At 42.2% G+C, this 23683-nt stretch overlaps 1 protein-coding gene across 6 annotated transcripts in view; it reads right to left on the reverse strand.

The window, feature by feature from the left end:
- Positions 1-3907: 3907 nt before the first annotated feature.
- The window catches only part of HTR1E (5-hydroxytryptamine receptor 1E), a 39173-nt gene continuing 19397 nt past the window's right edge, over positions 3908-23683 (reverse strand). For 5 of the 6 annotated variants that reach the window (XM_026792764.2, XM_074538289.1, XM_026792761.2 and 2 more), the window contains exon 2: positions 3908-10020. In XM_026792764.2, coding sequence (XP_026648565.1) covers positions 8746-9840 — 1095 coding nt within the window. In that variant the 5' untranslated portion in view covers positions 9841-10020 and the 3' untranslated portion in view covers positions 3908-8745. The remainder of the gene's footprint in view (positions 10021-23683) is intronic. The other variant, XM_026792766.2, reaches the window with a different exon arrangement.

Genomic DNA, 23683 nt, shown 5'->3' on the forward strand with positions numbered 1-23683 from the left:
TTAGCCAGGAGAGTCAGTGGGAGCTGCTCAGCGCTCTCTGTGCCCCACAAACTTTTACATCCCTGACTCTTGCTGAGTGCCAAGGCTGCCCTTGGTGATTGCCACATGGCACATTCAAGGGTAAAAGAAACTATCAGTTTTAGGGACCAAAACTGCCTTATTCCATATTTGTCCCCATCCTGGGGGTAGAGAGCAGCTAAGCCGCAAGCTTGTAGTTGCCCTGGGGCTGCAGTGGCAGCAGCTCATTGTCCCCAGCCTGGGGCAAAAAAAAAAAAGGTGCCTTCCATTGCATTTTTTCAGCTGTTTAAGCTGGGCTCTGAGCAGAGAAGTTGCTGTCGCCTCAAGAGGCTCTTAAAGACTGGTAAGGCCTCGGCAGTGGTTGTTTTGGGAATATTGGTGGCTGCTGTGTGAGGTGTCAGGAATCCCAGCCACAGAGCTTGGGGGTTAATGCTGTTACTGGATGGTGGGTTTGATCAGCCCTTCCCTTGGTTTTGCCCACAGAACTTTTCAGTTGTCTTGGTGTGTTTGTGTGCCTTGGCTGTCTTTGTGTGGGACTGAGGTTTGGTCCCAGTTTTAGGGATCAAACCAGAGCCAGAGCTGCCACTGCAGTGTCTGTAGGAGAGACACACTTTACTTCCAGCCATGACATCTGGATGTGGAGGACAGCAATGCTTCCTTTTACAGGAGGGTTGATTCTCCTGCTTGGGACTGTATTGGTCTGTAGACTGTCAGAACTTGTTTGCTTTAGGGAATGGGGAGGTTTAGAAACTGTCTCTTGTGTGTGTGACTGTTTTACCCCATGAGTTAGTCTGGTGTTGCCCCAGGGCTGTGTGCCTGCCTGCCATACCAAGAAGGGCTTGGCAGTGGAAAGCAGCCCAGCTGGGCAGGGTGCAGGCATCCCTGTAACGTGTGCTGTGTCCTTTCTGCATTAACCAGGGTACTGCTGGTCAGGATGCTGCAGCCCAAGCATCTGCAAGGCTGACACACAAGCACAGCCCCACAGAGGGACGATGCTGAGCCCTGGCTGCTGTGTGCCCTGCTGTAGTGTGCTAGAAGGGCTTGATGGATGTGGCAGCTTTTCTTGCTCCAGGCAGGTCTGCTCTGCTGGGAGTCCCTGCTGCAGGTGTGGAGCACATTTGGTGTGCTGGACCATGCTGCAGGGAGAGGGACAGAGACTGCTTTGGGGCAGCGCCTTGCTGAGAGGTGCCCAGGGTGTGGTGGTTGTGCAGGTGTCTTGTTTGCAGTCTGTCACTGTCCAGATGACTGTCCTGCCCTGTCACACACCTGCTGGTTTGATGGCATTGGGGAACACAATTCCAGCCAAGTACTTAGTGAACAGCCCAGGAGGAAGTGTGGGTCAGTCCTTCACTCTTCTCACTTTTATTTGGTCAGAGGTCCTCTGGGTGAAGGTGGAAGCCATGGTTTGTGTGGGGGAAGACTGGGCTCTGAGGAAGGCAGGGAGCAGTGGTGGCGCCATGATCCCAGCGCACAGTCTAGGCCAGCCATAAAGGCCCAGTCTCAGTCCCCTTCCTGCTGTGGGCTCTGCATGCATGGTAGGAAAGGGTACAGCCTCCTACTGATCCTAATTAAAACCACAGATAACCTGCTCTTCAGCAAGCAGTGAAACTGCTGTACTGAAAAATTAAAAGATTTTGATCTGTGACTTGTGTGTATATGCAAGCAGCAGACCAAGACAACCACACTTAATTTTGCAGTCCTAGATTAACTTCTGTGAATCTAATTGGATTAATTTTTTCTTTCTGCCAGCTTCAACACAACTGTCCAGCCATAATACACAAATGTTTTGAAATCAGAAAAATACGAGAGTATTTACTTGCTACTCTGAATTTAAAAAGTGATTATTTTAATTTCTCATATGCAGGCTTATCAATAAACAAATGAGGAATTGAACTGAAACATGTATGAACAAAAGGAAAACTCTAGCTGATAGACTTTATTTTAGTGGTCAATTCAATTTAAAACTCTCAAGCTGAAGGTGTTAGCCTCATTTTCTATTTATTGAAGAAATAAACTTGGTGAGGCTTAACCCAGCAGTCTAGCAGCTTGGAGGGCTGTTCCTCCTACAAAGGACTGAGGTAATATTTCTTGTGTATTACAAAGGTGAAAGTCCTTTGTGTGGAACTTTTTATTCCCTTGGAAATGTCATTTGGAGAGAAACAATATTTTATTGTAAAATCCACTGGAGGGTCACTCTTCATGTTGCAGGTTGTTCAGGCACGCATGTGGTATTTTTTGTTTTGTTTCTTGGTGCTCTTTTTAAAAACTAATATCCAGAAGTCATTTCAAATTGTGCACAAAACAATTTACAAATGAATAGGAGTTCTGTCCCCTCTTTTCCCAAAAGTTATGTTTTACTTCTTAATTGACAAAACATGCATCTTTTATAAAGTGTAGTTGCAAGGAGACGGTGCTTTATGCCCCACCTCATAGAAGTGTGTGCTGTCTGCAGTCATGTGGTGTACAAAATGAATATGGGAGATGCAGTACATTAGAAAATTTGAGTACCCCAGTGATAAGGGTTCCTGCACCAGATAGAAACGAGGCTCAGAATCCATCATGCAGGAAATTAACCCACAAAAACGTCAGAAATCTGCTCTATATGCTAATGTGTTTTAAGTATGCAGTGGAAACAACTGGAAGACTGCAAAATATGAGGGGCAGTGGGAGGAGTGGAGTGGGCATTTCCAGCACCACTTCCTGCATCTGGAAACCATGCTAGCTGTGGCTTTAGTTTTTATTGATAGAAGCCCCATGGGTGAGAAGAAGAGAGGGGGAATTATTATAAAGATGTCTTCAAAAATTGTGACAAATGGGAAAAAACCATGGTTTAATACAAGCATCTTTCACTTAGAGCAATCTCGATGCACATTAGAAATATGTTTTGTAGTAAAACTGCAGTAAAGCTGAAGTAGAGGCTGTGCAGAACAGTGCCATAGAACAGAGCCTGCAGCCTGATTTCCTAAAACCAAGAGTAGATGTTTAGGTGATGTGTATCAACATAGCACAGTGTGGCTTTGCTTCTTGCTATAGGTTACCAGATGCCTCTGTGGTGCTGACGAAGGCTGCCAAGGAAAAGAAGGAGAAAAAGATAAACATGGGAAAAAGTTAACAAACAGGCTTCACAGGCGAGGAAACAGTGAAATGAGAAGGAAAGAAAAGTGATTAAGAAGGTAAAAAATTGAAATGAGTCTCTCTCCCTTAGGTTTTTGAGAAGATGTTAATATAATTTTCTAATCGTGATTTTTTTTCCCACAGCTCATTCATAGTTACATCTTCTACTCACAGCAGCAGCATCAAAAATTTATATTTAAGCACTGATTCATAGAAGCATAGAAATTAGCTGAGTAGGAAGGAGTAATTTAATCATATAACATCATCCATAGGCGATCACCTGCATGGGATTAATGAAGAAGTAAAGATCCCCTGGCAGTATAAGAGAGGAAGGGAGCAATATTTGCAAATGTACACGGAGTAAAATTGAGAATGCTGAAGAATAATTTTACAGCTGATGAAGCTGGAATTTATCCAAAGTCAGATAATAAAAAAAAAAAAAATTGGCCCCAAGTGAAAAACAGTAATTAGAAAGGGTGACTATATATTGTGCAGGACTCTTATGAAATACTACTTGAATAATAAAATATATTACAAGATTTACTGTGCCTACTTAAGCAATAAAGCAATTTGAGATAATTCTTCATAGAAATCATTTGGGTGTGTAAAGGATTAACATAAACCAGCTTGTCTCTTATTGATATTTGCAATAGTTAAACAATACCCAGGCACAAGGACTATCTCTGCACTTAAGCTGGAAGCTTATATTTCCCCTCAACACTCTAATGCTCTTTACTTTTTGATAACTGGAATTCAAAACACAGGAGTGGAAATAGAGTCCTTAAAAAAGATTCCTTTATTCTTTTAATATCTTGTCTTGGATAAATCAAATTATCTTGGTACAACTTGGTACATCATTGTGGTGAGGAACCGACAACCTTAAAGTACTGTGCATGTGCCAAATCAAAGTGGCTCAGGACATATGCAACTCTCAATGTGTTTTTGCTGTCTCTGTGTATGCTGTGCACTTCAGAGAGACAGCTCACCTCAGAAGAGGATGTGATCTGCATGGGAAAGGTGGAGAAAAAAAGACAGGCAATACACACACCACACACACACACACACACACACACACAGCTTTTCTTTCAGGAGTTTGACTATTTTTCTTTCAGGAGTTTTACCATATCAGAAATGGTTTTGAGAAGGGAAAAAACCCATTAGCTGCAAGGAACAGGAAAGATGTGAGATGTGGAAAGTTCATGGAAGTGGTGAGGACAAACCCTGCAGAGAAGAGAGTTGTGGTTGGCACAGGTGGAAGAGTAGGAGCTGAGTGAAACCCGAGTAACCTGTGCAGGGGCAGGTCCCTAAAAGCAAAGATAATGGTCCATATAAGAACAATACAAGGGTGTCATGGTTTGACCCGGAAACAGGATTTCTGGGATGCTGTGTGGATGGGGCCAATGAGTGCTCAGATTTGAATATTGCCACCTGGCCTAACCACTGGGCACTGGGTCCACCTCCGAGAACACAGGGTAAAAGCAGGGCTCTCCTCCTGGCAGTTCCTCTTTGGATTTCCGGCGGTGAAGGATTTGAGTCTCTCCCCCGGCCCAGTTGCTGGATGGGCTGGGGGAGGGGAAAAGCCATGCGGCCCCGCCTGGGAGAGGTAGGCCTGCCCCCCCCCCAAGGGTGGAAGGAAGAAGTAAAGAACCCGGGAAGCAATGGGCAGCCTATTCCCTCCCCCCCACCTTGGAGACAGACAGAAGAGGGTGCAGCCGGTGTTTGTGTGCCGTTACCTTGAAAGCAGTAAACATGTGCTGGCAGCAGGCAGCCCGGCTGAGGAGATGGTGGCGGGGGGGTGCAGCCAGGAGTCCAGCCACTTGGAGGAGTTTTTAACCCTTTTTTGGACAATGAAAACTTCACAGAACATTAACCCTTCCTTAGACGAGAGATAAGAGTGGAGGAGGACGAAGAATATGAGCGAGTGATGAAGGTCTGGACCAGAGAGAGTGAGAGATGTTAGAAAGATGGAGAAGAGGGAGTGGCATTTTATGCTGGACTCACTCCAAAGCACTGGCTGCTTACAGAGAGTAAAAATCTTTGGGAAATGGCCTGGATACATGTAAGACAGTAAAATCTTGCAGACTTGAACTGCCACAATCATGGGAATTCTAATAACTGCAGAGAGAGGAGAGGAGAACAGGGGCTTGCTCCAGTAGGACCACAATAAATTTAGGGATTAGACAGAGTCAGAAACCCAAAGGCAGGACAGGCAGGAAGTGAGGGTTGTACAGCAAGACACCTTTGCAAGGGTACCATGAGAGAAAATAAGGCTTTGAGGTTGCAGGATGATTTAGAGAGGTTGATGAAGATGGAGGTAGTCTGTAGGTCTTGAATACATCACTAAGAGCTTGTTGGAAAGATCTTCTATTGCACAACATGGAGTGAGTGGGCCTGATCCAGGATAGGTGTGAATGAGGAGTTGCCATGGACACATCAAAAAATGTCTCCAAACCCATTGTAAAGGCAGCAAAAACTCAACAGAAAAAAAAAAAAGAAAAGAAAAGATGTTGCCAAACAGTGGTGTCAGACTAGCAAAAGTTTTCATTTTCATGGGAAGACTGGTAATTTCTGATCAAGTTGAGTTAAGTAGCCAATCCTTTATATTGTTTCTGACTTTGGTTCTGATCATGGGGAAAACATACATCTTCATCAATCTAGTGGCGTTTGTTGGAAAACATTCTCTGTGTTTAGCTAATGACTTAATTAGAAAATCAGTAGTCAGCTGGCAGTGAATGGTGAGTCTTTATTTAACAGGAAAGCACGGAAATTAGCCATCCATCTGTTTTTTCCTGTTAATTACCTCTAAATATTAAAATTGAATACAGCCTTCAACCTGATTGGTAGTTGGAGTGGTAATAACAGTGTTCACATACTAAAAGGAATCCTTTAGTAGAAATAAAGATGATGCAGCTCCTCTACATTACAGTTTTCATCCTGTTTCTGAAGCACTGCTACCTGCCTATGGCAGCTGCTGTGGAGGTCACAGTCAGCATTTCCAGCCCTTCAGTCACACTTAGGGGTTTAAATGAGTGTCAGTTTTGGCAACAGAGTTGACTGAGCTGTTGTCAGAACTGGAAGCATCTCTCATTTTGCTGGTTTTCTCCTCTGAAACACCTTTCACCAGCACTGTCACTCCCACCCCTTCCTTCTCCTAGCAAAGAGCCCTGTGCAGCCCACCCATCCCACAGCTGAGGCAGAGACAGCCCCAAAGAACCTGGCTGGGTGCAGCTTCTGCCTCAGCTGAGCTCCTTGGGGTGGCTCAGACAGTCTGCTGGGGCAGTCTTGCACTTTCACTCTTCCCTTTCTGGTTATCACAGCAGCTGGGCACCCTTGTGCACCTAAGGGACACCAAAATCTACTCTCTTCTAGCCATAACTGCTTGTGTGTCCCGTTTTCTCTGCCATTTCAGAAATTGTGCTGAATCCTTGTTCTTTAATAATAAATTCTGTTGTTCTTTCTGAAAGAAAAAAAATATACTGCAGCACTTCTTACAAATACCACATTTTTATTTTAATTTCCAGGGTGGGTGGTTTTTTTTTTTTTTTTGTTTGTTTTTTTTTCTTTTTTCTTAGTAGCATATCAACCCTGGGGAGCTGCTTTGGAAGCTTTGTTGATAGACAGGGTCAGGACACACTTCCCTGATTCCAATCAACAATTTCCACCTCCAACAAGCTGCAAAAAGGAAAAACCATAACAGATATCTGTACTTCCTCACTAAAAGAAATTTTTAGTGGCTGACATAATTTTCCTCTCTTTTTAGGTATTATTGTTTGCTAGCAGGGAATCCAAAGGTATCTGCTGGAGGCAACTGCAACAGTAGCTTCAGAAGGACAGCTGGAGTTGGACCTCAAACTCAGGCAGGGAGTCCTGGAAGAAGAATCCCACTGCATGTGGGTAAGCAGCAGGTCACCCTTTTGTCACCTTCAGACTTGGTTTGCACTCAGCTTGTGGCACTGCGTCTTTCCAGCCAAATGCTTTCTCTCACCAATAAGGATGTCATTTCCCAGTTCCATTTGCAGTTTATTACCCACATATTACTTACACTTCCTTGACTCTTGATAAGAAAAATGATTGTCATCTTGTAAATTTCCAAAACATTTTTCAGAGATGGCTTCCAGTGCTGTTACAACACTTTTGCTACCTCTAGTATTTGTTTTGATGGATTTGGAGCTGCCATACTATAGTTTTCACAGTTATTGGATGTCAGGTTGACATATGTGGTGTTGCCTTTGTTGTGTATTGGTGTAATTCAAAAAGAATTTGTCCAGAAAAATCGACAGGGAAGAAAAGGGTGCAAGGTGGTAATAAATATTTAAATCATGCTTAGGAGTTTCAAATGGACAATACCAAATTCTCAGCTTTGATTTTGCCTCTTCCCAGACTGATTTCCACAATTCATTTGAATCAGAAAATTTTAACTTCCATAAGCAGAAAAGATAGGATACAAAGGACTTTTTGTCTCTCAGGACAAGGGAAATAGGTCTGTGAAGGACTCCCAGAGCAAGAAATCCTACCAGAGCACATGACCATAGGTTAGGTGGGCAAGATGGCCATTGGAAATTCTGAGATGAGAACAAGGCATATGTGCAGACTGCTATTTAAAATAAATTATTTTACTGATTTTTTCCCTGATATTCAGAAATAATTAGGTTTAACTGATATTTTTGAATTTCTGTATATAGCTGGCCTGCTGAGACGATATCCAGTTGTCTGACTTGGTGGGGGTAAGATCCATAGATCCTTGGGGTTGTGCACCACAACATTCAGGTGAAGTGTGGCACAAGTGAAAAATACCACCCCAGAACTGACTGAGGCACAAGGCCTGAAGAAATAGGGTTAGTGGTATTGGAAGTGTGACTGCCCAGATGTGCAGTTAGTTTCACAAATATGACACTTGCTAGCTGCATCCTCTCAATTGCAGAACAACCTCACAGCTGTCTGCCCAATACCTTGAATGTAAATCTGGAATATTACACAAAGAGAGACACTTTAAAAAATGCCTTTGGGTTATGAAATGGGATCATTTCTAGATGCAATGAACTGAACTTTGCTTTCTGTTTTGGGAGTGTATTTCTGAAAAAAGGAATAGTTTACTCTGCCTCAACCCAAGGTGGAAATGGTGGTAATTTTCCTCCTAAATGGCTGTTACAGCTTTTTCACAACGCCGTAGTAAAGAGATGCTGTTTAGCTGTCATGATCATGAAGTGTTTATTAATTTTTGAATATGTATTTATGGGGTTTAGTTCATACAGTACATAATTTCGATGTTTGATTCTTAAATGGAAAAAGTATAAAAGTGAATTTTGTTTTTTCTTCTTGAATCATTGATTACACAAAATGTCTTAGAGACATGAGTACCTAATACTAGTGATATTTTTTGTTGTTGCATTTCTAAAAAATCTTTTCCTTTGTAGAATAAATTTATTTCAAACCTTTTACTACGAATTTCACTAGAGATTAAAAAATGGCATAATGAATTACAGGCTGAAGAACAGTCAAGAAGATACACAAACACAAAAATCCCCTTTATCAAGGGAAACAGTGGCAGAGTCAAATCATTTTGCTCATTTTTAAGGCCAGGAGTCATGCCAGCATCATCATCTCTCAGTACTTTTAAGTATGTTCTCGACACCTGATGAGCTTTCTAAAGGCCAGCTTGAAATCCTCGTTAAAGCTCGTGTACAGCAAAGGGTTGATGAGCGAGTTGACATACCCAAGCCAGGTCAAGAAGTCTGCTACTTCTGGAGAGACAGTGCAAATGTGGAGGCCCACAAGCAGCTCCTTGATGAAAAAGGGCAACCAGGACAAAATGAAAGCACCTAAAATCAGCCCCAAGATGCGAGCAGCCTTTCGTTCTCGTGTCGTGGAGATCTGCTGCCGGTCGCCAGCCAGGTCCAAGTCATTCTCAAAAGGAGGGATCCTCACGGATGCGTTGATTTTATCAAACTCTGTGGTTGGATCAGACGTGGAGAAGTCCGAGACGCAGAACGTCTGTGTGAGCTTGCAGCTGGCAAAAGAGTTCTGGCTGTCGGTGCTCCTGTTGCTGAGGTGGCGGCTTGAACCCCGCTTTTGGTAAAGGCTCTTTGCAGCGTGGTAAATTCTGTAGTACAGGATCAGGATCAAAGTCAAGGGGATGTAAAATGCCCCGAATGTGGAATAAATAGTGTAGATGACATGGTCATGCTGAATGCGGCACTCGCTGGGAATACTGACGCTGCGGTGGTTTCTCCAAAACAGGGGGGGCATTGATATGAAAACGGAGATGGTCCACACGGTGACTATCATCAGCCCGGCCCTTTTTGCCGTTCTCTTCCTGGCGTACTCGATGGCGTCTGTGATGGCCCAGTACCTGTCCAGCGCGATGACGCACAGATGAAGGATTGAGCACGTGCAGCAGGTCATGTCGACGCTGAGCCAGATCTCACAGATGAAGTACCCCAGAGTCCATTTATCCATCATTATGTAAGTGATGCTCAAGGGCATGACGAGAACAGCAACAAGGAGATCTGTCACAGCCAGTGAACATATGAGATAATTTGCCGGCTGGTGGAGCTTCTTGGTTGTGGAGATTGCTGCAATTACAGCAGAATTCAGCAGCATAGTCAAGGTTGTGATTGTGGCCAAGGTCAGGGTAACGAGCATCTTTTCAGTTACTGTCTTTGGCTTTGCAGCCTCACTGGCTTCAGTGGTGCAATTTGTGAAATTCATTTTCCCCTCCAGGATGTAAGAAGTTGGTAATGAAGAGTTCCAGGTTCAGAAGTTATCCATTTGAAAGAGATGCTCTATGTGCAATTTTAAAAACTTTTTTATAATCCCATATTCAACGGAGCAGCAAAAAAGCTTCCAGGTTTCTTCCTGGAAAGAAGAAATTAATTGTTCATTGTTTTCCTAGAAGATAAAAACACATCTGTTAGTCAATCTAGGATAATCCCACCTTTTGGTAAAAAAGTTTTGCATTTCTAATATTGTCATCTCAAATAAAATTTTGGTCTGTTTTCCTTTCTCTTCTCTTGCTTTTTCTCTGCATTCATCGTTCATTTTTTTTCTCTTCTCTAAAGGGCAATTTGGGCCAGATTTCCTGCTGATGTGAAATGGCTATTCCTTCTTCATTTTGGAGATTTTACTTAAAGTAGGAGGCTGGACTAAAGGACCTCCACAGGTTCCTTTTCACAAACATGACTGTGATCTTTGTGATACTGATACCAGGAGCTAGCCCTTTTCCTACTTGTTAAAATACACTCCAGCAGATGAAGAGCTGAGGGAATTTGCCTCTTCATTTTAATTGCTGTATGAGCAGCATCAATTACTTTTATATATCACCTTTGGAAAAAAAGCAGCAGAGCAGCCTACCTGAGTAAAGACATGCCAGCATTTCATACCTTTCTATTCTGCTTTTTCATATCCATGTCTGTATTAATGTATTAGAAACGGTACTTAAAAATTTAAAAATTATTCGGGTTACTTTTATCATGCAGGTTTTCAACAATGTTTAATGCTTTATGGCAAATGCTTGGTTTTACACAGCACACCAGTGTTGCTAGGAGCTCATATAGTTTTGTCTAATTATTCCTGACATTTCACATATCCCACTGTGAGTGTCTTTAGAGGAGACAGACAAAAAGCTTCTGCCATTGCTTTGAGATTTCCATCTAATTGTGCTCCCTGTCAGGGAGTCCAGCGTGATGCAAGGAACAACAAATAATAAAAAGTTTAATTTTGTTTCAGAAGTTCACATGTCTTTTCAATACATCCCAAATGCTAACTGAAGCCAGAGTTAACAGTCCATGAGATGCAGCTTGGGATGACCTCTGGGACCTTGCTTACTCATTTGTAATTTATCGTGGAAAACTGAAAGTCAGAATCCTTATCCACTGAAATAAACAGAAAGATTTCTTTCCCTGACTTCATTTATCAGAGTAAGGAGGCTTCCAGGTTAGTTCTACAGGCTCCCTTTACAAGCAGGGGAAAAAGATAGCGGCTGCTAGAAATACACTTGTCCCCTCTCAATACAACCCTTAAGGAATATGCTCTGAATCATATCCTGGAAATGCTGATCTTGCTCTATTTTCACTACAAGTGGCTCCTCCACAGTTGCATTTAGAATACATGCCTGGTTTTTAGATGGCTAAATCTGAGAGGTAAAACCCATTCTCACTGATACCAGTGGGAGTTGGATTAGGCTCTGAGTTTGCACATGCAAGCTAATGAGGAATTAGGAAATTGAATGAGGAATTATGCATTTAAAGCTAGTTGACTGCTTAGGTTTGTGTACATATGCTCTTCTTCAGAAACTGGAGTGCCATTTCAGAATGAGCTGAATGAGGAAAAATTAAAAATAGAGACTTTAGATAAAAACTTCTATTTGTGGATAGGCTCTAGAAAAGCAGATCCGGACTGCTGTAGTCTCTGGGTTAGCAAAATGTGAATTTTAATTCTGCACAAGGAACAGCAGAACTGCCTTCCCCCCAAAGCATTCTCCATTCTTCAGAAACTACTTTAAGCAGCTTTAAACTATGAATAGCCTTGGAGGAAATATTAGGCCTGCTTATTGAAAATTGACTAGAGAAGTCAGATGGAAATCCATCCATCAGTATTCATGTGGCTACTACACATGGAAATGTCAATTTGATTGTTTAGGCCTAAAGCCAAAATATCAGCTCAAACCTTCTTCATAAATTGTTCATGGGACTCTTTTCTGTCAAGCCAGATTCTCATTTCCTTAGTTTACACCCTCATTATGTCTGATGCTTTAATGAGAGGATGAAACAAAGAGACTTTCTCTCCCTCTCTGCACACCTGGAGCACAGACCAAACCCAACTGTAATCCACATCCCTTCCTCAGCACTATCATTCAGTGAGTGTACCCCAGCCCACAAGCACACTCAAGGATACTGGGAATACCATGGAATTCACATCTCCTCCACAACCACTTGTTGATCTATTGCACACACACAGGGCATCTTGTGATGCTTCTTGATGTAAGCAGTGCTTCTTTCTGCTTGTCCTTCACTCCTCTGGGGCCCTGAAGTTTCATGACCCTGGGACATTCCCCTACACTGCCTATATACAGGTTTCTCTGCCTATATAGACAGGTTTAATCCAGTAAAACCTGAATTGCTGTGGTTCTCCCCCCAGATGGCCTACACGGATGTATCCCAAGGAAAATCCTTTCAGTGCTCTACCTGCTCCCTGTACCTCAAGGATACTCTGAAAAATATTTTTTTTTTGCTTTCCTTAATTAACTTGTATTTAAACAAAATCAGATTCAAACATCAGGTTTCCTTTAGGACAAAGGATACCACTGATAACACAGGGGAGTTTGGCTTTACAAGTCTGCTACTGCTCAGGAGGGCCAACATTTTGCCTGAAAATCACTGCAATAATTGAAGACAGGGAGAAATATAAAACAAAGCATCAAGCCTGCCTGCAGGTACCTCAGACGCCACAAGCTCTAGTAATCTAAACCCATCACTGGAGAGTTAATTCAGTTTTAATTCCTGTGTTCCTCATGGGAAGTGAGCCCTTAGCAATTCAGACAACATAAATACCACATAAGAGTAATAAACCAGTATTATTAGGGAAGTATATTTAAATGCTGAAAAGTAATTTCAGCTTTTGAGAGCTGAAGGTTTCTTCTACAGCTTAAATTTGTGCCTCTTGTCCTCCCTTACCCACATGATGAGGATACACACTGGCATTATAACTATAATTAGTTGACTGTGGCCCTGGCTGTTCACCTCCCAGCTCAGCTGCTGTGCCAGAGCAGCGTGAGGCTCTCCTGAGCTGCTGGTGCCATCCCAGCACTGCCTCCTGGGGCTCTGCCAGGGCTCCCAGTGCCTCCTCCCCAGCCGCTCTCCCATTTTCCTTGCTTGTCCAACTGCCTTCCCTCTAGTTCTGAATTAGAAGACACACATAGAGAGTACTTTGGCCCAGGAAAGAAATGATATTTTAAACTGGGAAGTGATTTACAAAGAGAAGCCAGTGACTGACCTTGCTAGGAGGGCAGGATTTAAATGCTACTTACCATCAATCTTTTAAAAATGCAGGTGTGTTTGTGGTTATAACATGAGTGTTAACAATGAGAATTTTACTCTGTCTAAGCAATAATAGCTGGTTTCCAGCATCTCCATCACTTGCATACAATTGCTATATATAGTATTGCTATCACTATAGTAATTGATTGTGGTTTTCTAAGTGACATCTTGGAAGGGACATTAATAACAGTTATCTAAAGTACTCTCACTAAAAGCACTGCTGTGTTTATGTTTTGCAGCTGTATCACTTTAGGCTGTCAGTCATTTCCTACAGAGAGGATTTTACACACACGGACTAATTTCCCACATTTGATGCAAGAAACTCATCTGGCTTCCTCCAAATGGGAATCAATCATGTTTCATGTAGCTGATTATTGGTAATGGCTTTGAGTGCTGTTTAGGAGGAAGAAAGGGGAAAGAGTTTGATTAACTGTTCCTTAAAAGGAACTGGACAACTTGAGGCTGTGAGATGGCAATGCCCATGTCTCCTCGTGCCAAAAAAAACCTCCCTCTTCTTAGCAGAGGACCAGAGTGTAGCAGTATTTTGAATTTCTGCCTGCCTGACTCTCATTCCTTGGCCACTGCACTTTCCTCCATTTCGTAAAAAATGGAATAATATCACTTGGAGGAAAAAAGTGCAGCTGGCATTGCACATGTGTATGTACAAAGCAGGTTGGTTCCTTTGCATCCATGGTTTCACATTTCCTCTAAGCAATTATTGCACTCTATGACTGCTACATCTTTGTGCCCTAGACAGCAATAAATCAGTTTGACTCTATTAAAATCTGAATTGGTTTGAGCGCTTCTCACCTTCAATAGTTCCATGATTGGAGCTATGAAGGTCAAGAATCTGTGCCATGATTTGTGAGACAGTTTATGGCAAATATGACAGCACATTTATGATAATGCTAATATTTCAAACTATGAAAAGATGCTAAACTTTCAGTGCTCTTCCTTCAAAGAGGTTTTCTCTTCCAATTTTATTTACAAAGCCCTGAAATTCAGGCCTTTCACCTGCAACTTTCTAGTGTTGCTTTTGTAGATTCAACAAATCTTAGATTTCATGGCTCCTTGGTAATCAAATGATAAGCTGAGTTTGACTGAAGATTATAAGTTTCCAAATACTAAAAATTGTACTCTGGCATGCTGGTGTTGCTTTGGGTCTCTGTCAGTGCTGCAGAGGTCACGTTATGTTATTTATACAGGCACTGATGCTGTTTGTAACATGTTGTATGTGGAAAAGCAGCATGCAAAAGCTGACAAAGTGGAGATGGTCAGAATCACACCAACCTGTGGTAAAATTGTCAGCAAAACAAAATCTTGTTGTCACCAAGCAGCTCATATTCACAGCCACAGCATGAGATTTTGGTGCCAGTTGTTGGCAAAATGAAAGCAAACTATTAGAAGCTGCATTGGGGTTGCCTTACAGAAGCATAAACTGGGGTAGGACAATAAAGGAAATGGCTGTTTTTGTGTGAAACCGCAAATTTTACAAGAACATGCCTGAAGAAATCCTAGCTGCATTATGGGGCCATAGATTTAGGGATGCAGCCTTTTCCTACACAGACTGAATGAGGCCAGGAATGAAATTACTATGAAATTTGTATGAGTTGACCTATAAAACTGACCTTCAAGTTAAGATTCGCCCTGTGCACACCACTGAAACAGATAGCATGATGGAAAGACAGGTTGGAAGGACTCAGCAGCAAGCAACTTGTGTGGAGGCAGAGCTGTGAGTTTGCATCTGTGGGCATCCTAATAATGTTCATACATGCAGTGACCCTGTCATAAACAGCCAAAGCACAGCATGTTGTAATCAAGGATATACTGGTCTGCAGCCTGTCTTTGTGTAATGTAGATTTCTGGAGATACAGGGACATCTGTGCTTCAGTCTGGCCAGACAGGATGGGCTGAGTGGGCAGCACTGGGGACCCTGCTGGGCACAGCAGAGAACATGCTGAACGTGGCAGGTGCCAGCACAAGCACCTGACACAAGTCACAGATGACACCCCAAGGGATGGCTGGCTTCTGCAGGTGGAGTTACATGAGAAGTGGTTGAAATTCGCAGAAGAGTGGAGGGGAGCACTGAGGGCTTTTTGGGAGCATAGCCTTGCAAAACCCGCAGCACCTCAGTTGCTCCAATAGTAATCACATATAATGCTGAGAGTGCCTATATCAATTCTATCAGAAACCAGATGTCACTGCTTGCTGCAAAACTGGGATGGATGGAGAGGAAGTGATTTGGCCAGAGCTGTTCCATCACCTCCTCAGGGCAAAGAGATGAGTCTGTGTCCTCTTGTCCTCTTGCAAGAGCAAAATCAAGTGTTCTTGCAGGCCAGCTCTGTGTGTGTGCAGGAGCCCTTGTGGCACTGCTTATTTTCCACAGAGAACTAAATTGCATCTAGGAGGTTGCTAAAGTGTCAAGTTGCAAAGCAGTGCTTGGGCACTGTTATTTGTGTCTTGTCGCTGTGTACTCTATATTGTGATGTTGCTCTCTGTCTCTTTTGCTCAAGAGCCCAGGGTAAATGCCAGGGTGACCATGATGTTTCAACTCCATCAGCATCAGAAAGGGGATCTCCACTTGCATATCAGAAAGGCTTTACATTCCTTCTCACTGAACCTTGCCAGCCTGGAGGATTTCCTTCCCAAATTAGAAGCCTGGGGAAAACTGATGGCAGAGAGGAGGTGCTGCCTCCAAAAACCCTTGGTGCAGTTTTGCAGGTTTTTAAAAAAATAATTCCACCAGCATTACACTATAGAGGTGCGCTTTTGTGGTGCAGATCTTGGCACATGCAAATGAGAAACAATAATTAGTGATGATCTTCAACCATGCTCCCTCCCACAAGCAGTGGTATAATTATCATTCACAGATGATTACTCATTTTTATCTACTTTCAATATGAAAGTTAGTAAATCTGAGGCAGTGAAAGCTGGCAAGATGCTGCTGAGCTGCAACCTGATACAAACTAGGGCTCAATACAGATTGAATCCTGGTTTTCATCAGACATAAATAAAATTCTCTGGGGTAGTGAAACACACAGATTTCTCATTTAAAAAAAACCCCAAAAACTAGAGTAGCACCCGAATGTATTTGCAATATTTTGTAATAAATAAAACTCTAAATGCATAATAATCTGCTTTCAAGGGACTATCAAATGAAAAAATAACTTCAAAACTCATCATCACATCCCTTTAGATCCTTAGCATTGTACTTGTAAAAAGTCTCTTTTGTTTTACACTACACAAAACACCTGTGTAAACTTCAGCTCATTCCTGGTAGTTCATTTCATCATGTCCTTTTCATGCCCTGCCTTATATCTTGAGATGTTTAACTTATGGACACCAGAGGATCTAATTTCCCATACCACAGAGCCAAGAGACATGGGTAGCTGGATCTTGCAAAATCTTTTGAGGTAGAATTTGTAGTAATCAGCTGTACAACCCTACACTGTTAAAACATGTAAGTGCTGCCTTTTCCACCACGTTGTGGCAGAACGAACTTCTCTCTATTTTGTACCCATTCTTCCTCCAGAGATTATTTATGGAGATAGAAACCTTCTTTCACTATAAATCTGTGTCTGAAAGAACAGAAAATGAAAAGATGATGTGATTTGCCTCCATTTGTTTTGCAGACAGCTTTTGTAGAAGTGCTGAAATGAGCTAGCTTGTGTACAGAAACATCATGTTACACTAGCATGGAGAGCTGAGTGGGTTAATTCACCCAGCCAAGAACTGGAAATTCTAAGTCATGGAGTTCCTGATTCCCACAGCTAGACAGCCTTGTTACAGGAGTTAACCTGATTAAATTTAGCTGACATGCTCTCCCCTGGTACATGCATGACATCTATATTAACAGAGGCAGCAAGCTTGTTTGATTCCCCCAGAGCCGCATTTAACTCCTTCAGAGCTGTGCTTCCCACCTGATCTTTTCTCAGTGCAAAGGTGCTGTTGATCCCTGGTGATATCCCGGTTTAGTAAATAGCCAGGCCTGGAAGACACATAACCTACAGACTTAACCTCTCATCTGGAAAGAAAAATAATCTGCAATAAAATAATCTGTACCTGTTACTGACCCTTGCAACCTTCATGCTTAGCAGTCACTCTCACAGAGACATTATTCTCTGATTAATTTTTTGTTTTAGAAAACTTGTGGTTAAGACTGTGTTTCTTGAACTTCATATTTCTAAGTTTTTAACTACTAAAGACTTTTCCTCTCTATTTTAGGTCCTACTTCAGTTTGTACACGCATTTTTACAACATGCTGTGTCATCAAAATTCCCTCTCCTCTAAGTAAATTTTTAAAGCTTTAAAATTTTCTTTTAGCCTCTGTTGTTTTATGAAGTTGACCATGTCACCAATCCCTGCTATGGATCTATTCATGCCTCAGGAAAACATGAAAACCTCAAAGATCTGGTGACAGACCCAAATCACTGGCTATGGAGGAGGTGGTTATGGCAAGGGAAGATATTTGTCCAGGGTTTTGCGCTGCTGCCAGTACCCACTGCTGCTTTTGGCCTGGCTGCTTTGCTCTGCTCCTCCCTTCTGTTCCACTGAATGGCTCAGCAAAGTGCACGCAGGCACAAAGGAAAGAGCATCGACGCTGGGTATTGGCGGGTCCTGGGGCCCTTCACAATCCCTCTTCCTACTGCTCAACCTTCCATTCAGACTATTTATTCATTGACTGTATGACTAAAACCTGCAATCAGATGAAATACAGGTGGGAGGACAGCTTGGATAATGAGATATGCTATCAGACATTGGCAGCTAAACTGTGCGAGATCACTCCCTGTAATTGGTAAGGGGAGAGGGCAGACAAGTGTGTGCCATCACCAGCACTTACAGCCCTCCTTAGGAAAGCAACACTTGGGTGGTGCTTCACTGATGAGTGGCCCAGGGACAGACATTCATGAAGATGGTTAGTAAGGTTTAATGGTAAAGTGAAGGCACACAACATCTGAAAGGTCCTGAGCAGGTGAGTCCATCCCCCAAACCTGCAATTCTTCCTGCAGCCACGACTCAGTCTGCCAGGCAGCAACTAAGATGAAGATCCATCCATAACAGCTCCCAGAAACATTTTGGCAAAGCAAAATAAACAGCAGTCACATTCACTTTAAAAAATGCCAAATGAACAGTAATTCCAGCTGTAGAGACCATGCTGTCAAGGCACTGGAAAACTGGTGCTGAAATGGTCCCCTGTTTCTCAGCTGGGAATAGCAGAGACAGCATCTTGGTGTTTGCAGGAAATACAGAACCATAGAAAATAGGCAGGAGGGCTCAGAAAGAGAGGGGTTCACTCTATTTCTTCTGAAAAAAGTCTTTAAAAACTGGCACCAGGGACAAAATGTTTCAGTGTCCCCTTGGTCACTAACAGTGTAGTCTCTCTAAGTAAAAAAAATCTTTGTTTCTCCTTTTGAATAGGCTAATGAAAAGAAAATTCATTATTCAAACTCATTTTGAATAATGTTTACTCTTTAAAAAAATTCTTGACTTCCCCTGGTTGCATTTATGTGGAGAATGGAAGAACTGTCCACAGACCTCCAGGTAACTCCAGATCTATAGACCTCTATGTAACTTTTAAAATGAGTTATTTTGAAGTTTAGTATCCTTTGAACTAATATTCTGTTTTGTAACTAGAAACAAAACTACCTTGTAATGACTCTCCTCCCATGGTCTGGAACAGAAATCACGCAGAGCTTGTGAAATTGTTGTAAACCATGACTATTTTGCTGGAGCAAAATCCCATGTGGGAAAACTATTTTTAAAAAAGAATCCTTCATTAGAAAGAAGTCTGTTTCATTTGCAAACTATTAAAGCACCTCACTGGAACATCTTAAAAACTGAGGAGGAGAATAAGAGGACTATGTCCAATATAACTTGAAAGACTTGCTGTGGGAACAGTTGGGTTTTCTTACATGCTGATAATCCTTATTTTTACTTCCTTGAGTTGAAGATCCCAACACAGTTTGCAAGCCTAATACTTCACATATTGTACACAGGCCTGGCAGGAGGCACAGTCCACTGCCTCATTTGCTAGCACCTCCAGGGAGGCAAATGCAGTTTGTGACTAGGAGACCATGTAAAGACAATGGGATTGACTTTTTTTGCAGCTCCTGCTGGCTGAATGCTGAGTCAGTTCTAGAAATTCAGCAGCACTGTAAGCTGCCCATGAAGTGGGTTTATCATCTCTAGGCATGTGCCTGAAATCCTATTTAATCTTCATTGTTTTAGGGTTTGAAGCAAACCTAAATATGATTCTAAGGGTGCAACTTTGTAGGGAAGACTCATTCTCTATGGTGAGCAGTTACTACCTAGCCACCTTACCTGTGCCACCTGTGGCTTTAAAGACCTCTATTGTAATGATTTGGGCTCCCAGTCTTCGCTTTCCTGACTGAAGAGCCTGAGCACTCATTCCTCACACTGATGAGCTGTGCTGCTGTTCCTCATACAGAGGATAAAGCTTCTGCACGTACTTTCTACAGGTGCTACATTATTAAAGATGCTTAGGTCTCATAGGTCACTGAAACCCTGGTCCATAAAATCCCTTACTCTCTTAAAAAGATAGTTAAATAATAGCTTCCTGGTGCATAATCCCTTCTGTGTATCAGTATGAAGCTCCTAAATTAATTAGCTGCTTTAGGGTTTCTTCTGAGGAGTGCTCTCAGGCTTGGAGCCCTGCCATGTAGCACAGCATGAGTGGCAGGGTCAGGAAACTACTGACAGGAGCTGAGTCTGCTATGGTCTGTTGTAGTTCTGATGCTTTGCATTTAAGTGACTAAGTAGAAAGGGAAGCATCTGCTTTTCAAGGTCTCCCAAATGCATTGAGAGAAAAACTTTAAGAAAAATCTGCACTGAATTCTCACCTGTGAATGTATTTTCCATCTCAATTTCTCATCTTGCTGCTTAGAGACATGTCAAAGACACACAAATATTTACCGATGAATATAATTTATTCAGCTCTGGGGAAATGGTGCTATTTGCATTTATGTGGAGACTATGACTTTATACAAGCTAAATGTCACTGTACATGCATTGTTTTTCTAGTCAATATTTGTTTCTTGCTGCTATTCTATGTCAGGAGACTGATGTCAATGGAGTTTGTTTAATCTTCACATGACTTGGTTCTGTACACAACTGCTCTGCAATTCATAAAGGCCTCAAATGAACAAATCTGACAGACTAAAACTTAGTAATTCTTGAAGCTTGATCTGAGATCCTTTGAAATCGATGGAAAAGTTACCATTGTGAGCAGAAAGATTTCAGATTAAGCCTTAGTGAATATCCACCCTATTTTGCACTGATAAAATAAAGGAGATGACTCACACAATGGCTCTAGACTTGCTTTGAAAGGAATATTCTGTGTGACTGAACAAATAGTTTTATTGTAGCAGAAGGTGCTGTGGGTCCTTAATCATGTAGGAAAATGTCTCATGTTGGAGAGAAGCACTGGGCTGATGGCACGAGCCTGCTGCCTGGCACTGTGAGCGTGGGATTTCCATCTGGGCAGTGCGCTCGCTGCAAGCACAGGAGAAATGAATTACTGACATGTGCTGTACAGCAACATAAAGGTCAAGGACAGACTCGTGTTTAGTATGAGAAAACACTTCTTGTACAAGCCCTAGGTGCAAACCCTGCTGAGGCAGAAACATTCAGATATTAGACTGGCTGAGCTCTGGCTTCCATGGTGGCCTGATGCACGCTCAGTTTTCCAGTTGAAGAGGGTCCAAAGCTGGTGCCGTACATTTATGGCAGTATAAGTTTGTATTTGAACTGAACTCATGTTAGCATTACATTCTTAGGGCAAATGCTCCAGAGGCTGGGCCCTGAGCTGTGATTTGAAAAAAAATTTCCAGCTAATTGTGGTCAGTAGATCCTGAAAAATCCCATGAAAAAGAGTTCCTGCTTTTATTTCCAGAACTTTGCTGTTGGTAGTGGAAGCCAGGAGCTGAGCTGACAGCACATACAAACAATTTTTTGGTTTCCCAAATAAAATAGCCACTGCAGTTCCATAATTCAGGGCCTTAGCAATAGCCATGTCTAGCTGTAGCTTTCATAGGAAGATATACTTTTTCCCTGAAACCCTTGCAATACACACAACCAAGCTAAAATGTTTACTTTTGTGAATTGCTAGGAATAATTAAACTACGTGTCTGCTTTTGGAGACTTTTAGTTGCAAATAAGCTCACATGACTGGCACTTTAATTACTTATCTGGAGCATCATGTAAATACAGAATAAGCAAAAAAACATTATGAAAACTATTCAATGTCAACTGTTTCAGACATGTCATTATTTGAATTAGTGATAATTTGCTGTCAAAAACCATAAGCACACTAAAATTAACCCACAGATACAACACATATATGGAGTAATTACAAAATTTCACTCACTACAAAGATTGAGTTGTCCTTTAGCAGGTGCAATAAAATATGATGAATCAAAGTCTGTTGAAAGTAGTATACATTAAAGTAGCAGGAATTGGTGTGTGTGATGTAGGAATAAAAAGGGCAATGCCCCTGCTTTTCAACTACAAACTGTTTATACCAAATTTATGCTTTCCCCTTCTTCAGTGAATTGATTATACTGAATACAGAAGACTGTGGTTTATGCTAATAACATTTTATGATGACCAGCACAACATAGCCCTTTTAACCTGAAAAATTCTTATGTGACCATTTGTCCTGCCCTGGGTTGGATTTTGCTGCAGCAGTTCACACTCAAAACAATTAAGATATCTTAATATTATGCTAACAAGGACAGGGTCATGGGAAAAAAGAATTGACCAGAATTCCACCTCAGTGCTCCTCCAGGTGCTTCTCTCAATGGTAGAAGACTGATTTTAAGGGCATAATATATTTCACACCTACTCTGTGCATTTCAAATATTTTTTTCTCACTAAGAACAATATTAATTTCTGGAATAAACCAGAATACTTTAATCAGCAGCACAAGCAAAGCCTTGATTTATTCTGCCTCAGAAATGAAGGGGGAGATGAGGGAATAGAAGATGTTTGTCTCTTTTGCTTTACGAGACACCTGCTTCAGGAAGCTTGGGTAGATACAGGCTTGGGTAGAACTTATTGTGGGATCAAAGGTAAATATAGCAAAGTGTCTTAAAATTCATCAGTTCTATAACATTAAAGCAGCATACATTCTCTAACTCATACAGGCACTAAAAATGTGTGCACTGTGTATGTTTTGTACATACAGTACCACTGTGAAATTGAACAACCAGTATGTTATTCCTTAAACACCTAAAGAAAGTCCATGGACCTGAAGATCCTCATCAGTTTGAGAATTTGGATTCTAATCATGAATGCCACAGCTGCGCTGACTCATCTGCCCCCCAGTTAACAAAAAGAAAGGAGCTGACATTGCATGATCTCTGTTCACCCCAGAAAGGGCTGGAACAACTCTTTCACAGCATTTGAGGCTTCCTCATCCCACGTGGGAAGAGTTGCTGCTGTTTCACTTCCTTGGTTCTGTCAGCTTTGCAGCTGATACCCAGCCCAGCATTACCTGCAGTGGGAGATGCTGGGCAGCATCCACACAGACACCACCTCTAATCCTTTCTGAACAGGCTGCCAGGCCCAACACCCCTCCTGCTTTGTGAATTGTGCACACTGCTCACTAGGCAACACTTCTCTGTCTCTAAAGCAAACATATACCAACCTAGGTGACATTAACTGGACAGAGTTAGATTCTGAACAGGATGGTCCTGAAGATTCTACCAGGCAGAAACAAATCTCCTCTGTAAAAACTTGTGCAGAGTAAATATTCTTCCTTCACATAGCAGAGTCTCTAAGGCATTGTACCAATGAAACAGAGCAGACTTTGGGTTAAGAAAAGGAGCTACTGTGATTCTGTGTCACTGCTATCTGGGTTTATTTCTGGGCTTCTATGGTACCACTTATGATACAGAATTTACAATTCAGAAGTCACCAAAAGAGAATATGTCCAAAGGAATGTGGAACTCTGACAGGCCTTTGCAGGAGCGCTCTACTCCTGCTGGAACATCTCCTCAGCACACTGACCCCAGAGCCCAGGGCATTCTGTTTGTCCTGTCCTGCTGAGGACTTCATCAGTAAGTTCAGGGCACTTTCCGCTGGGAGGTGGTTCTGGCCCTGCACCACCTGCACACACTGAGGAAGGACATGAGAGGTTCAGAGGCAGACTCTGACATGTAGCGGCTGTCCCCTGTTATCCTTTGTCTCCAGCTGCAGCATCCTTGGTAGCATTGAACTGCAAAATAGTTAAGTTAGAAAAGACCTTTGAGATCCAGTCCAACTTTTGACTGGACACCACCATGTCAGCTAGACCATGGAACTCAGTGCCATGTCCAGTGTTTGCTTAAGCAGTTCCAGAGACAATGACTCCACCACTTTCCTAGGAAGCCTGTTCCAAAGTCAACAACCCTTTCTGTGAAGAAATTCCTTCTAATGTCCAGTCTGACTCACCCCTGGAACATCTTGAGATTATATCCTCTTGTACTGTATTTGTGGGGTGCCCTGTGGCAGGAATG

Source organism: Zonotrichia albicollis, chromosome 3 (genome assembly GCF_047830755.1).
Source record: "Zonotrichia albicollis isolate bZonAlb1 chromosome 3, bZonAlb1.hap1, whole genome shotgun sequence".
Lineage (NCBI taxonomy): Eukaryota > Metazoa > Chordata > Aves > Passeriformes > Passerellidae > Zonotrichia > Zonotrichia albicollis.